The sequence below is a fragment of the Carassius auratus genome, chromosome 19 (assembly GCF_003368295.1).
Source record: "Carassius auratus strain Wakin chromosome 19, ASM336829v1, whole genome shotgun sequence".
Lineage (NCBI taxonomy): Eukaryota > Metazoa > Chordata > Actinopteri > Cypriniformes > Cyprinidae > Carassius > Carassius auratus.
In genome coordinates this window covers 14,226,925-14,243,145 of record NC_039261.1, presented here as the reverse complement: position 1 = coordinate 14,243,145, position 16,221 = coordinate 14,226,925, and the positions used below count along the sequence as shown (strand labels likewise).

The following is a 16,221-nucleotide window of genomic DNA, read 5'->3' as shown; positions in this document are numbered from 1 at the left end:
GGACCTTTTTTTTCCATAACTGTTATCAATGGTGATTTTGAGAAAGGTCTGGCAGCAATGTCATGAAAGCTTCTACTATGAGATACTTGTCACAATAAGCCAGTATTAACTTCCATATTATTCTGTACTTGTACAGGCTTAAAATGAATAAACTGCGTGTGTACTATACATCCATTATTTCATTTTCTCTCTTATTTTTTTAGCAATATATATAACAAATATCCTACAATATTTCCCAAATTGAACTAAAGATGATTCGGACAATGTCCAAGCTACTATAACACTGATTGGAGTTTTGTTACTCTGCACAGTTGTAAAAGGATACCATTAATCAAATGAGATGGAAAAAAGTACAACATTCAACTGAATAGGGGATTTTGAGGAGTCTGTATTTCTCTCTTTGGGGTCTGATTTCTTTTCAGAGGGGAATAGATTTCCTTTTTCAGCTTCTCACACAGAACGAGTGTTTTGAACGGCCCAGAGCTATTCTAGGCAGGTTTGGTGCTCAGGTCGATAAGGAGAGCATAGCCACTGGATGGGCTGTATTTACTGCTGAATGCAGCTGATTAGCCAGAGACTTGAACACAACCTGGAGTAAAACCAACAGAGTCAATACAAGGGGAGAATGAAAAGCGGACAGCTGGTACAGTAGATGGCCACAATATTACATAATAAAAGCTCATGGTTTGATACAAATATTATGCATCAGCATACGTTTTAAATATCTGAAAAACATGCCACATTTACATATCTACAAGCATGTAAATGTCACACCCCATGGAACTTTTAGTTCTGTTTACATCCCTCATGTGACCTAGTTTTTCCTCTGTGTTTGATTACGTTAGTTAGTTCATCTGTGTCCTCGTTAGTTGATCCTCCTCACCTGTTTGTCTCTCATTAGCACCCCTCATTAGTTCTGTCTATTCTGTTTGTTGTTGTCCAGGAATTAATCATATTGACAGTAAATGGGTCATTTATTGAGCAATCATTAATTGCTAGATCTTTTGAGATAAAATAACATTATACAGAACTCAAAACTTTCTCCCCAGTCCATAGAAATTAGGGCTGTCAAATAAATTAACCTTGATTAATCGCATACAAAATAAAAGTTTATTTCCATAATATACGTGTCTGTATATATAAATACATATACATACATGTATATATTGAAGATTTAAGATATCTGACTTTTCTGAATTTCCATAAACACTCAAGTTTACATATAAATGATACTCAGTGAAGTAATCAAAGTTGGACAGGTACTATTATTTTAAAACACATGAGGATCTAATTATGAGAATAAAACTTGGGAAACTTGAGAGCACAGAAACGTGACAGGAAGGAAATAGGAAGGACAAGACTCTCCCAGGTCTGTGGGAGAGTAGCCGCACTGTGGTTTCCTGTACAAAAATACCTAACCCTAAAAACAAGTAGTTGGAGTAAAGTACAAGTTTACAAATTTGAAATTACAATACTAATTGGCAAGTAGGATTACTATAGTTAACTACAACCAAAACATTCACTCTCCCCACCAACAATCCCTGACGGTACGAGACTCAAACCCACAACCTTTGGGTTGCGAGTCCAACTCTCTAACCATTAAGCCAAAACTTACTTTAGTCTAAGTTTAAGTCCTAAAATAACTTAAACAGAAAAATAAATAAATAAATGAATAAATAAATAAATAAATATCAATGTAATAGAAAATACTATAAATGACACTTAAAATTAATAAAACATAAACATACATTTAAATAAAAACAGAAAATATAAAGATAAAAACTAATTTAAACTATTAAATTGACAAAATTGCTTTTTAGTCCAAATAAATTTTTCTTTAGTAATTAATGGATACACCAATATGCTCTAAACATTGTCAAAACAAGATACAATTACTAAATTAGGGGAGTAACAGTACACATATCTGTATCAAAAAGTTTCGGTACAAGGCTTTCGGTCTGGTACACATGAGTACCCAACAAACACACCATTGTTTTTACCACTGCCTCAGTGAAACTTCATTGGAAACTTCCAGTTTTATATATTGCATACTTTTGACAATAAACAAAGTCTCATCTTTCAAATTATGTTTTTTTTTCAGGAAATTCATTCTCTTTGATGTGGTGCAAAGTGAAAAAATTAACATGAATGAAAATCTCATGCCTCATATAATCGCTCAGTCACTGTTTCAGCCATGGAAAGACTTCAATAAAATAGCTTGTAAACAAAATGCCACGTAGCAATTTATTTACCTCAGGCAAGTCATCAGTGTCCACAGCTTGTTAGTTTGCTAAAGAAATGAAGTCTAGAGCATTTCACTAAATAGTAGATTATATACTCGCTATAGTTTACTTTACCTGTTAATGATGTCTAAAGTATTTAATATATGTTTAAATACATCTGTTACGAAACCTGTTATGACAGCCACTGTGAAAAAGGAATATATTTCAAAAACAAAATAGAAATTTGATAATGTCAAATATAATTTAAAAACTGCATTATGTGCAATTTATAGGGTTGATTATTATACTTAAAAACAGGTAACTGGAGTCAGCTGATGTCACAGCGCTAGCTGGAGGCAGCAAAACAAAAGGGAAAGTGGAGGCGGCCCATTCAAACCAGCATAGATTCGGCTACGTAAGGAGCTTAAAATATCATCTTGTTGTGATGTTGGGTTCCAGAATCTACGTAATACAGCCTTAAATTAGAAATTTGATTGCATATCTCCTGCCACTGCCAGACAAAAACAAAACAAAACAATGACAGCTCTAGTTAGACGCAATAAAACGAGTGGCTGGACAGAAACGAAGATCAAAAATGCTCGCCTTTGCAGCGCACACTTATTATCAGAAAAAGTTCAATAAAGTATTGTATTTCGTTGTTATGGACGAGTCTACAGATTTCTTGCCATATGTTTCTTGCATCTCACGATGTCGTGAGTCGTGTCGTGTACAAAAAATATTTAGTGTTCATGTTTACTTTTGAGTTTTACAACAAATCAATTCAGTACATTGTAATGTAGATTATGTAACACAGATAGCCCATTTATCACTTCAGTACTTGTTTCATTGCTTTTCATAGAATAACAATAACTTTGACCAATACAATACAAAACATTATATTTAGTGCGTATGTGCAGACACCTCTCTAGTCCAATTAAGCGCAAAACTCAGATAATGACAAATGCACCTTATTAAAATGAAAATAATCTAATGAAATAAGGAGAATGAAAGGTTTAGTATACTAGAGAATGGACTACACCTAGTAAAACAGTAAGCTTCATGCATAAAGCATTCAGGATGAATGTGCTGTGTAGCTAAACACTAGCATATGCTGCATGAATGTCTGTGCCAGCACTCAGTGTAACACAAACCCATGTGACTCAGCACAATATTCAGATCATATTACCACAGTACAGCCCTTACACTTCAATGAGCATGCGTATCAACCAACTTTTATGACTCACTGCAATTACGTGTTGATTAGCACACCATCAACATATCCAGGCGAGCTATTTTTAAAAGTATGACTGTAATCGGTTTACAATTGACACTAAAGCTCTGCTCCTAAATGAATGATCTACACAACATTCAAAGACATCACAGTCATAACACTTTGTAAATAAATAAACATTTTAAACAAACCCTTTTAACGTCTAAAGGTTAAGTGTTTTATGCATACCAAGGCTGTATTTGATAGAAAAAACAGAAAAATTGTTAAAGTATTATGACAATTTAAGATAATTGTAAAAGTAAATATATTTTGAATCGTAATTTATGATTTTTAGCATAATCCAGTCTTCAGTGTCACATGATCCTTCAGAAATCATTCTAACTTGCTGATTTGCTGCTTAAGAAACATTTAATATTATTATTAATAATAAAGTTTAACATTTTTATAGAAACTGAGATAATATTTTTCAGGACTCTTTGATGAATAGAAAGTTCAAAAGAACAGCATTTATATGAAATACAAACATTTTGACACATTATAAATACATTTATGGTCATGTTTGATCAATTGAAAATTTTCTTGCTAAATGAAATGATTCATTAATTTCACACATTTAAAAAAAATAAAAAATAAAATAAATAAATAAATAAATGTACTGACCCTTTATATAGTTTGGTACATTAACAGAGGAGACTGAGCTCAGAGAAACAAGTGAAATAAAGATGTTGTACAAGAAACATATGGGCAATCATTTACATACTTTAGTATTAAACATTAATTATACTTCGATCTCTTGAGTATATTAGGAGAGGAGCTGCTTGTACAGGCAATAGCCTAACATCTTTTCAAATCCTGTCCAAAAAATATATCATTGCTAAAAAAAAATAAAAATAAAAGATTGCTCCATATTGAACATCTTTAAAAAAATCCATTATAAACACAAACACTTCAAAGTGGTTTATGGGGTCCCTAAATATATGTGAAGAACCCTTAAATGGACTCCAAATTGTCATCTTTAAAGCATCTCAGCTTTGCCTCCATTCAGTGTTTCCCACTGAATCTCAATCCCATCATCTCTCAGCCTCTCTCTGCTGAAGTGTCTCCTCCATCGCTGCTTTGACAGGATTTAGTCCACATCTTCTTGCATGGAAACGAATGCTGATCTGAGGGCCACAGATCCTCAAAATAATCTCATCACTGACCTCCTGCCCTCTGACCTGAGCTCAGGTCACAAGTAGCACAGTGGATTTACGACCAGGATCTCGTGGGTGATAATGTAAGGTCAGAGGGTACGGCAAGAGAGCGCGGCGGAAAGCACTTAAAGTAATGGAAGTGAATGCCGCTTCAGTGTTATCATTCCTCCCAATGGGAAATCTGTTGCACAGCCATTAACACCACTGTTAGATAAGTGTGCGGCGCACTGATGCATTTATTAAAAGCTCTGCACTGTTGCCTATTAACTATAGTGTAAAATAACTGTGCAAGCTCGAGGAAATCACAATGTCACTGACATTAAACACAAGTCATCGGACTGGGTGTTCTCGTGGGTTAAACATCAACAAATGAAGACAGAATTATTAATGTTATGCATTAAGCAGATGCCGTCTTATCCAAGCAACAGTATATTTTTACTACATGGTCCATCTCCCTGGAGTCACCTGGGGTTAAGTGCCTTGCTAATGTAAAAGAGGTTTGAACCAACAGCCTTCCAGCCATGATCATGTACCACCAACCCACAGTCAAATAGGAGTATAAATGTACACTTTTGTCTTAAATGACAAATATGAATCATTAAAGCACAGAGAAGGATGCATTCAACTGAGCAAAAGTGACTGATTTCAGATTAAAAATGTTCTTTTGAACTTTCTACTAAGGATATTTAAGAGTTTGTATCATGGTTTCCACAAGAATATTATGCAACTCTTTTCAACATTAAAATCAGAAATGTTTTTGAGCAGATATTCAGCATATTAGAATGATTTCTGAAAGATCTTGTGTCACTGAAAACTGGAGTAATTATGCTTCATGAGAGAAAGTAATGATAGAAATGATTAAATAAATGTACAGTATTACTGTTGCACTGCAAGCTTTAATCACATGCATGCAGCATTGCTGAGCATGAGACAAGAAGAAAAAGGAGAAAAAAACATTTACAGTGAATAAAAAGTCTATAAATTAGGTTTCAGTGCTACTGGTAATAAAAAATTATGATTTTTAAGCACATGTTGCTTTGTGGTGAATTTTGAAAAACGTTCCAAAATTGCTACATGGTTTTCAGGACGGTAAATTTTACTTCTAATGAAGCACACATGAAGTCTTCTCAGTAAGCGATAGAGGGTGAATTGTGGCTATGTTCATGTCAGAGCAGCCTTTTGACACTCAGTCTCATGATCCTGGGTTAAACACAAACATTATAAATCTACAGTAATGTTTCATTAGACTATCTGTGATTTACTTAAAGTTTAATAATAAAAAAAATGTTATACTGCCTCCTTAAAATTTCGACACACATACATTGTGTTGATATTTTTAGCCGATGCAATGATTTATTTATCAATCAGTAAACAAGTTAAAGTCTTAAAGTATGCAAGTACAGATTTTCTCACGTAAAAAAAAATGTGAGAAACCACTCTAAAACACTGTATACAGTTTTAGAAATCATGCATGTTGTGATTCACTGTGAATAACTATACACAAACTATCTTGGTTTCAGTCTTCATAAAAAAATTATTTAAAAAAGTACATGTACATGAGGTTTTAGAGTTACTGGTTATTTCTAGTTTAAATATTTAAATTCTGAGCTTAAATCACACAATCCTGAATGTGAGTTGATATCACGCAAAAAAAAAAAAAGAAAAAAAAAATATGTGAGATACGTCAGAACTGTGAGATGTAAAATTGCATGAACTAACCCCCCAATTTTGAGATAAAAAGTCGCAATTACTTTAAAAAAAATTTTTTATTCAATGGCAGAAATGGCCTTCCTTACAGTTGGTTAGAGGGACTTAATACCTACAACTTTTTTTCAGTGTTCATATGGATAAAGGTTTCTTTCAAATTCTTTGTTATTCAGAGTCTACACCAGACCCCAGCTTTTAAACTCAAAGATTTCCTCAGACAGCCAGTCATGTGAAGTGCTAATCCGATGTTGCACAGAGACCAAAAAGAGACAGACTGAGAGCGTGAAACATTGTTGTGGAGGAAACATCTGGAACCTAACTGGAAGAAGAAAGCTCGAGAAGAATGCAGGGGACTGAATTCAACATGATGGAAGACACAGGATGAGATTGTGAAGTATGGGGTGCCAGAATAGACATAATACAGCCTCGCATATCTGCTGCCACTGCCAGACAAACAAACTGTTGACAGCTATGGCAAAACATGATAAAATGTGTGGACTGGACAAAAACGTTTGTAAAAAATGCTAGTGTTTGCAGCACACACTTATTAAAAAGGTTTAATAAAGTATTGTCTTTTGTTGTTATGGATGCATCTACAGATTTCTTTCCATATGTTTCTTGCATCTCACGATGTTGTGTACATACGTAAAAATGTCTGTGCATGTGTGTAAAACGACAAACTGACGATTTATATGTAATCATTTGTAATTGTATGTACATTGTTGTGATTTATTGTGGCTGGATCAATAATGTGGCTGTAAAAATAGTTGCCAACTGAAATTGTAATATACATCTTCATCGTGACAAGATAGACACGGAAAGTTTGTTTTTACTATACACATTAGATGTGATCCACCTCGTAACAATCCTGTCAGATCGTCCATTCTTTGAGAGAGAGTGTAATGTTACAGGTCGGCCGATCTGGTTTCGTGATTAAAGTTAACCTTTTCTAAATGTTTCAGTGTTGTTGTTGCTCAGCAATGTTATGGACACAATGTTGTCTGGGGGTTTGACAGAAGGAGGACGTTCTGATGTCAGCTTTTTACGGAAGTCACAACGGTTCGTGAAAAATCACTGCTACTTTAACAAGGCTGTGCGCATTTTACTGTGGATTGACTGTTTTGAAATATATATGGTAGTTGCATAGCCCCTAGACCTCAGTTATCGTGAAAAAAGCCAGGAAATTTCAACTTTGACAATATGGGACCTTTAATACACCTCAGATGATGAAGAATAAAAAAAAGGAAATGCACAAAGAGGACAGCATTGATTGGATGAGAGTGAGTGTGTGATGAAAATAAAAAGTACTTAGGAAGTTCTTAACAGCTTCATCGCAGGGGTTTCTCCTATGGTTCTTTAGCGGAAAAATAAAAAAGACTGGTGCTGTCAATCGACTGATTTATTTAATCAAGATTGCACATGTTTGTGAATTTATTTATTATTGGACCACCACATCTAATAATAGCCTTCTGAGGTACACCCTTTTATAAACTGCATGATCTCAAGGCAAATGCGTACCTGGGGGCATGTTTTCACGATATGCGAAATACGTACCAATAAGTACATATCACTGCAGTTTCCAAAAGAAATGAACACTAGAGGCAGTAAAACTCCAACACCTTTTATTCTTTTTCACACAAATGTACAGAGTTTCGATTAATAAAGCGTAATTTTCACACAATTACTTGAAGAATATCATGTTATGAATTTAAAACAATATTAAAATGCTGGGAGATATGAAAACATGGTAGAGCATTAACTTCTAGCGACAGTCCCTGATTTTCAAATTCTGAACCACCACAATACGTACCAGAAACAATGTAATAAAAACACACCGATATGTTAGTAGATAAACGTAAAAAAACGTGCCAGGGTTCACGTATTGAACCCATGTTTTAGCCTCATTCAGTGGACATTTCTCTTTGAAACTGCTGAGATACGTTAAGTAAGGTATTTGCCATGAGACTTGGTTGATACAAACACACATACATACAGCTCATCAGATATGATAACCGCAGAAGCTCAGATGTTCAAACGTATTATCTCACAACCAAAGCTCATTACAGAGGCACATGCATTATTTTTTTATTTTCATGTGCCTTTATGATCTTTTGGATCTTTTAAGATTTGGTTACCTCAACTCTCAAAAGTGATTTTATAAAAAATAACCAAAGTCTTATGTGTTTGACATGACATGTGGATGAGTAAATGATGACAGAGGTTTCATTTTTGGGTGAACTGACCCTTTAAATTGTTTTGCATTTTATGGACTTCATTTACATATAAAATGTCACAAAATGTTTTTGCTGCCAACTTGTTTTCAACAGTCTCTGATGCCCGTTAAATTTGAGTTTGTACAAATTACAGAGTTCGCCTGTGTGTGATACTTCAAACTTATTGTGCTTTGATGATAATTAAAGGTGCTGTAAGTGATTTTTTCTTTCTAAACCACTGATTTCCTACTCTAATTCCTACTGTAGGTTTTCCTGCAACATCTGTGTAAGCGAGAACCTTTCTTTAAAATACATTTGATTTACAAAATTAATTTCAACATCTACAGAGCTCTCTAAAGGCTTCTCAATACAAGCCACACTCATTTTGTGTTTAGCTGTTCCCTGAAGGAGTTATTGGTCTGTTGGGTGTTGCTGTGCTCCATAAACCGATATGTAGTGGAGATACAAGAGAGAGGCCTGGGAGATTGTATTTGTCTGTGGTAAATATCGTGAGATTGGATTTATGCACAGCAGGTCATCTGAGAGAGAGTAGATAATGGGGATTTCAGGTGGATAAATGGATGGGTGGAGAAGGAGATCAAGCAGAAAGGCGAGGGGCGTCAGGAGTGTTGGGACAGGGAAATGAAGAACAGGCAATTAGAGGAGCTTGATGGCATTTGCGTTTAAATTGGGGACATATTAAGTCCAAACAAACAGCGGAGGGGGATCATCCAGTCACAAACAATTTAAATAGGATTCTGGCATTACAGAAGTATTAGGTGATTCTGCTGTGAACTTCTGAATTTCCCTCAATCGCATATCAGTGATTGAATATGCAATAATGTTTCTCACAGCAGCAGAGAAGTCCACTTTTTTTTCATTTGTTTTCTTAGTTCTTTGTTTTTGCTTTATTTTTTTATTTATTTGTGCACTACATTCCTTCCACGATTTTTTTCCTAATATTTGTTCATATGTAATTTGTTTTTTGTTTGCTTTTGGATTAGTTCTGATTTAGATTCATTTGTTTGATCTTTCTGATATTTATACTTTTGTTCCTTCCTTCCTTTGTTTGCTTTTGCATTAGTTCTTATTTTTTAATCATTTGTTTTTTTTTTCTGAAATGTATAAATTTTTTGTTTTTTTGTTTGTTTTAGCATTAGTTTTTATTTTTCTTTCAATTTTTCCCTCTTTCTGAAATTTATATTTTTGTTTGCTCTTTTTTGTTTTTGCATTAGTTTATATTCATTCTTTCATTTGTTTGCTTTTGCATTAGTTCTTATTTTCAGTTCATTTGCTTGGTTTTCCTCATTTATTATTCTTTTTTATATGTTCATTCTTATGTTTCCTTGTGCACTTGTTCTTATTTTCCTTTCATTTGTTAATTCTTTCTTATGTTTCTTATGTTTATCCAGAACAAAATTTTGGTTTAGAAAAAAAAATAGACGTTCTGGGGTGCGTTTCCCAAAACCATAGTTGCTAACTAAGGTAGTAACTTTTTTGGTTGCAATGCAATTTCCCATTGCCAACCAACAAAGTTTCTAACCGGTTAGCAACTATGGTTTTGGGAAACGCACCCCTGGTTGTTTGTAAAAAATCTATTGTTCATGACTCAAGATTAGATATTTTGTGGACAGGAGCCCTAAGCATAGCTGAAGCTTTCACTACAACACACGTCATTCCACAGAACGTGAAACTGAACTGCTGTAATCTAGACACTCAACGCAGACAAGTTTTATTTTGCCTTGTCAAGCTTTTGAAGTATTGATTAATGTAATTGTTACTGTTTTTAAATAAAACTTTTCTAAACATCATCAACTTTTTTGTTAGCTGTTCTTTGTATACACATTAGCTCGTTTCATCTTTCGTTTGTTTGTTTATAAGAGTTTTTCGGCTCAGGTCCTGGGGAGCTGCTGTCCTGCTGAGTTTAGTTCTGACTCTAATCCAACACACCTGCCATCTTCAGTTGTGGAGCTGAACTCTGCCAAACAGTGGCATGGACAACTTAAAGAACTCCAAGTTTGCTATTTCTGTTTATTTTTTCTTTCATTTGTTCATTTAGATTTTCATTTTAAATTTCAACATGCTTATGTGAAACAAACACATACAAATACAAACACGAACACGCACTGACACATCAATGCACACAAATACACGCAGCGGTTCTTGTGTGGGATCAGGATCGATTTGTTATGAATCCCTTTATCACACTCACGCAAAAGAATGTGTTATGTAAGCTAACAAGTTATATAAAACCTAAACCCATAGAACACACAAATCCGACTATAAGGGTCTAAACTGAGCCACAGTTTTCCTCTAAAGCCTATTTCCTTTTTAAATGCCTTTCCTAATCATTGAGACGTACGGCTCTGTGATTTGAGTGTGACTTGATTGTGGGTGTTAGACCTTGTTGTAAAGACGGGTAAGATTGCCAATTGGCAGCGTGTGCTGTACTTAGACTGGTGCTGGTCGAACCCTTAAGGGGATATTGAGCACAAGCTGCAGAGCAAACTAAACACAGCTTATTAATGAGCTCAGGAAGACAAAAGATAGGTAGAGAAAGATGACTGAAAAAGACATTTCTTTTCTCCCATTAGTGTCCAGTTTGCTCTTTTAAACAAACTCACTCTATGCCAGAAATCTCATTTGGAGCTGAATGAGACACCTGCGATCTAAAGATAAAGACACCTGGAGGAGCAGAACGTCTCCATGCAGCTCAATCTGAGGCCCTAATAATCTCCAAGTTGATCAAAGTGGCAGCACTGAGTACTGATTCAAGTGGCAGGAACCGAAAAAAGATGCCTTCATAAGATATTTAATAAGTAGTTTAGCTGAGTGGCATTCAAAATAAATGTCCAAACAAACTTACTATACATGTGTCTTCTGTTCTGCACAGTGACTCGCTGAACCATGTGTAATATGATATGAATCATGATATGATATGAATAATAGAGAAATGAATCATGAGCTGTTGCACCTGTACTCTCACAGCAGAACGATACATGTAGGGGTGTCCCCGACTAAGGATTTTCATAGTCAAATAGGAATTTTCGAATCTTTCCCATATTCGACTGATAGTGGAATCATATGTTTGGGGGACGGCAAAATACATCAACAAGAGTGAATTCAGACATTCGACAGTCATATCATATCATTACTGATGTTAACACACAGGGACAATGTGTAACGAACACCTTGCAGATATAAACAGGGTAAATAATGTTTTATGTTTTGATGAACTGATAGCTAACACTTAACGTCAGCGAAACCATAATGATAAACTTTATATATATAAACGTTAGCAGTTAATGTTCTGCATTTCTGTTTTGAGCTACGCGCACTGAAGATGACCAGTAGAGTGACGCATTTGATAGCAAGTTTTTAATCATTGAGATTCAACCACTGATCTATATATGTTCTATATTATGATTTCATATAGAATATGCTTTGTTATTTATACAACATACCTTTAATATTAAGACTTAAGCGGAATTAAGCGGAATCCAAATCTTCAGTACTTATCCTGCTTGATCTGTCTGCTTCTTTTGACACGGTTAACCACCAGATCCTCCTATCAATGCTACTGGCGAAAGGCGTCTCAGGAACCACACTTCAATGTTTTGAGTCTTATCAATCAGATAGGTCCTTCAAAGTATCTTGGAGAGGTGAGGTGTCCAAGTCACAACATCTAACTACTGAGGTGCCTCAGGGCTCAGTTCTTGGACCACTTCTCTTCTCTGTCTACATGGCATCATTAGGTTCTGTCATTCAGAAACATGGCTTTTCATACCACTGCTATGCTGATGACACTCAACTCTACCTATCATTCCATCCTGATGATGATGCTACTCGCATCTCAGCTTGTCTAACAGACATTTCTTCCTGGATGATCGACCATCACCTTCAACTCAATCTTGCCAAGACAGAACTGCTTGTGATTCCTTTCATCACAATTTCACCATCAAGTTAGGCACATCAACCATAACTCCTTCAAAAACAGCTAGAAGCCTTGGAGTTATGATTGATGATCAGCTTACTTTCCCAGACCACATTGCTAAAACTGTCCGATCCTGCAGATCGTACTACAATGAAGCGCTTGATTCAAAACCAAATGCATCTTATATCAGGTAAATAATGTATCCACGATATATATACACCGGCTGAAAGTTTTTGAAATCACTCCCTACCTGTTCGAAAAAATCCAGTCTCTGCCTGTGTCAGTTTGAGTCTTGGTAAAGTTTTAAATCCCTGCCGCCAAGATGCTTCTCTGTCGGTCACGGATTATGGAAAGTGAAACACAAATCTATAGGGGTGGTTGGATTTATTCATGCACTTCAAATATTAATTTGAAGCTTCTTTCTTTTCAGATTCTTATTCATGGCTCTATCATAATAGGCTGCATATTAACTTTTTGGGAGAAAACCGATAGTTCTTTGTGAAATCAGTCATTTGAGCTCCCCCATATAGTCAAAATGGCATAATCAATAACACCCCGCAAATATTCAACTGTTAGATTGGTAGTGGAATCAGGCTCCTTGAATCAAAGCATAGATTCGTTGACTATTCAGGGTCACCCCTAAATACATGCAAGCTGTATTATTACTAATCACAACTGTAATATTATAGAGAACTGTGTTTTATACAAACGAATGAATGTGCGGACAAACTGTCTAGGTGACTTCTTGTCTCAGCCACAGCCATTATGCTTGTAGGTCGCCCACAGTCCATTCACTGACTCTCTGATTCATACTGCTCACAGAACAAGAACAAGAAAGACCTCAATGTGGCAAACTCTAATCTGATTTGGCTGACATTACGCAAATTACAGGTGTGAGAGTACACTGTGTACAGGCTTCCTATTAGTCCACATTGTGAGAGAACTGAAAAGGTACTGGGTTGATAAAATTTGCACTTTTGGGAAGCAAATACATTTTATTTAATCTGAGGATAAAATAATCGCTGAATGGTTACTTCATGCATTTAGACTGACAGGATTGCTAATTCATTATGCACATTGAATGTCTCCTCAGAACAGATATTAATTGGATATCTACCCTTCCTGTTCTAAATGCAAATGCTAACATTATCCCAGGCAATGTTATTTTCTGTTGAACACTCTTCACTCTACATTGCAATTAGTGTTCCAAGAATTTAACAAACATCTGCATGCAGGCATAGTTCCATTCTAGAAAAGGAAATTTTTTGCATGTGTTTGCACATGTTTTAGCTAGTGTATGATCAGTAAAAATTTACAACCAGGTTGGTGGCATGAAATCTTTGAAAGACATTAATTAATAGACACTTGACTAGAACTAACTAGATAATTAATTATGTATTAAACAAAACAAAGTATAAAAGTAAACAAAAGAAAAAACAAAACAAAATGAAAAACAAAGCAAAGCAAAACAAAAAGCAAATAAATCACAGCAAAAAAAAAAAAAAAAATTTAAAAAACTGAAACAAAGCAAAACAAACAAACAAAAACAAGTCAAAGCAAAACAAAGGAAAACATAAAGCCAATAAAGCAAAGCAAACCAAAGCAAAAAAATAAATAATAATAATAATACATTCTAAGCACAGAAAAACAAAAACAAACAAACAAAAATAAAAATAAGAAAACAAAGCAACACAAAAAAGCAAAACAAAAGTGCTCTTAGAGCGTGAATGAAGTTAAAAAAGCGGTTGGTGACACATTGGTCAAAATGGTCTCTTGCTCAGAATAAGCTGCAGACCTTTTGTCACTTATCATAAAAATCTTGCCGTGTGAGATGATAGATGACTTTAAGCAGAACTGACCATGGTATGTGCGATTCCACATCCTCTTATTGATAACGTCCCCTGGGGGCCTTGCACCCGACCGATCCAGAGTCTCATTTAGGGCATGAGAATACAGCATGACTCCATCGTGGAATGAGCCAGAAATCAGATTCATCTGGAAGAGAGAAAGCGCACAAATTACATCCTAGAATTAAGTCTCTAAATTAAATTATGGGGCTTCAAATTCCATTACTTTTATTAGATTACCAGGTCTCTAGACACCACAGTGAAAATATTTTTGAAGAGCACTTGACAGCATCGCAAGACTGTTATTCGATGACCCACACAAGACTGTGTGCTGAGAAAAAAATTTAGCGTTTCTAAATCTGCTCTGCTTCTCTGTTTAATTTCACACATTCCTCCTAAATATGTTGAAATACATTCTGTTTCTCTTGCTCCATGAGTTCATTTTAACAGACAGAGTATATGTTTGTTAATCAAAATACATTCTAATACGGTGATAAGAAGTTAATCATTGAGAACTATTTTAAATTTGTTTTTTACATGAGGACCATCATATTTACATGAATGGTAATGAATTATTAAAACTGAACGAAACTCACCACCAAAGAACACAGTTGAATTTAGTCAGATTTATTAAATAAAAGTTCATAAAAACTATACAGTATATTGCAAATATATAAATACAATGTTTCATACAAAGTTTTTTTGTAAAGCTCAGCATGTCTTTGCATATCTGCTGTGCAGTACTGCATGGCTCACGCTCTCTGTGTGATTGCTGTAACCTGTTAATATAGGCCAAAAAAAAAAAATACAAATAAAAACACCTTAGTAACAAGCAGCGCTTAATATCAATGTATTGCCATTTAATTTCTTACTCTTTACTTGAGTTAGTAAACAACCATAATCACAGAAATAAATATCATTTAAAAATATAGTAAAAAAGAAAAGTTAAAATTCTAATATTTCACAATATTACTGTTTTGATGTATTTTTGATCAAATAGTTTTTTTAAATAGACTTTTTTTTTCTAAAACGTTAAATGGGGGTGAAATTCTCGTTTTCACTCAATATCCTGTTAATCTGGAGTACCTATAGAGTAGTACTGCATCCTTCATAACTCCAAAAAGTCTTTAGTTTTATTATATTCATAAGAGAAAGATAGTCTGTACCGATTTTTCCCCGAAAAACACGACCGGCTGGAGGCGTGACGTGTGGGCGGAGCTAAAGAATCACGAGCACCAGTAGGCTTTTGTGTTGAGAGCGTCTGGAAGCTGTGACAGCTGTGAAGGCTGAAACTGAACGAGAGCAGCAGCAGCAACGACTCGCTCCGAGCGGGGCTCGAACCCGGGTCTCCGGGAGGGGGACCCACTAACAAGGAGGCAGAGATATTTTAAGCAGTTTTACTCACCGCATGCGGTTCCAACACACGATCGTGACCCTTTTTCATTGGGACTGCATTATCCTTAAGAAATAAACGATGTGCAAATCCGGCGTCAAATTGGGCTTTTTTTGTAAAACAAGCATCTTCGAAATGCAGGGAACAAACAAAAACACTTGCACAACTCCGTTGATGCTCTGTAAAATAAACTCCATCCACTGGTCCCTTAATGCTGTTTTTTTTTTGGTAATCTGTGCAGGGTTGTCTTGCCCTGGCAACCAAAAACACACTCCTTTTGTGACATTTTGCGACGCTCTCGCTCTGATCAGTGAATGCCTGTGCTCTCTCATTGCTCTGCTATACGGGAGCGCGCGCTCTTCCGGCAGAAGTGCCTTAGGACCCATATAAGGAAATTCCGCTCCATCTAACGTCACACAGAACCATACTCGAAAAAAACTTTCCGAAACTTGTGACAAACCGGAAGAGGTATTTTTGGAAC

General features: G+C 35.4%; 1 protein-coding gene across 1 annotated transcript in view; it reads right to left on the bottom strand.

The window, feature by feature from the left end:
- Nucleotides 1-16,221, bottom strand: part of LOC113119502 (atrial natriuretic peptide receptor 1-like) — a 113,562-nt gene that overhangs the window by 38,709 nt on the left and 58,632 nt on the right. The window contains exon 5 of the mRNA XM_026289033.1: nucleotides 14,360-14,495. Coding sequence (XP_026144818.1) covers nucleotides 14,360-14,495 — 136 coding nt within the window. The remainder of the gene's footprint in view (nucleotides 1-14,359; nucleotides 14,496-16,221) is intronic.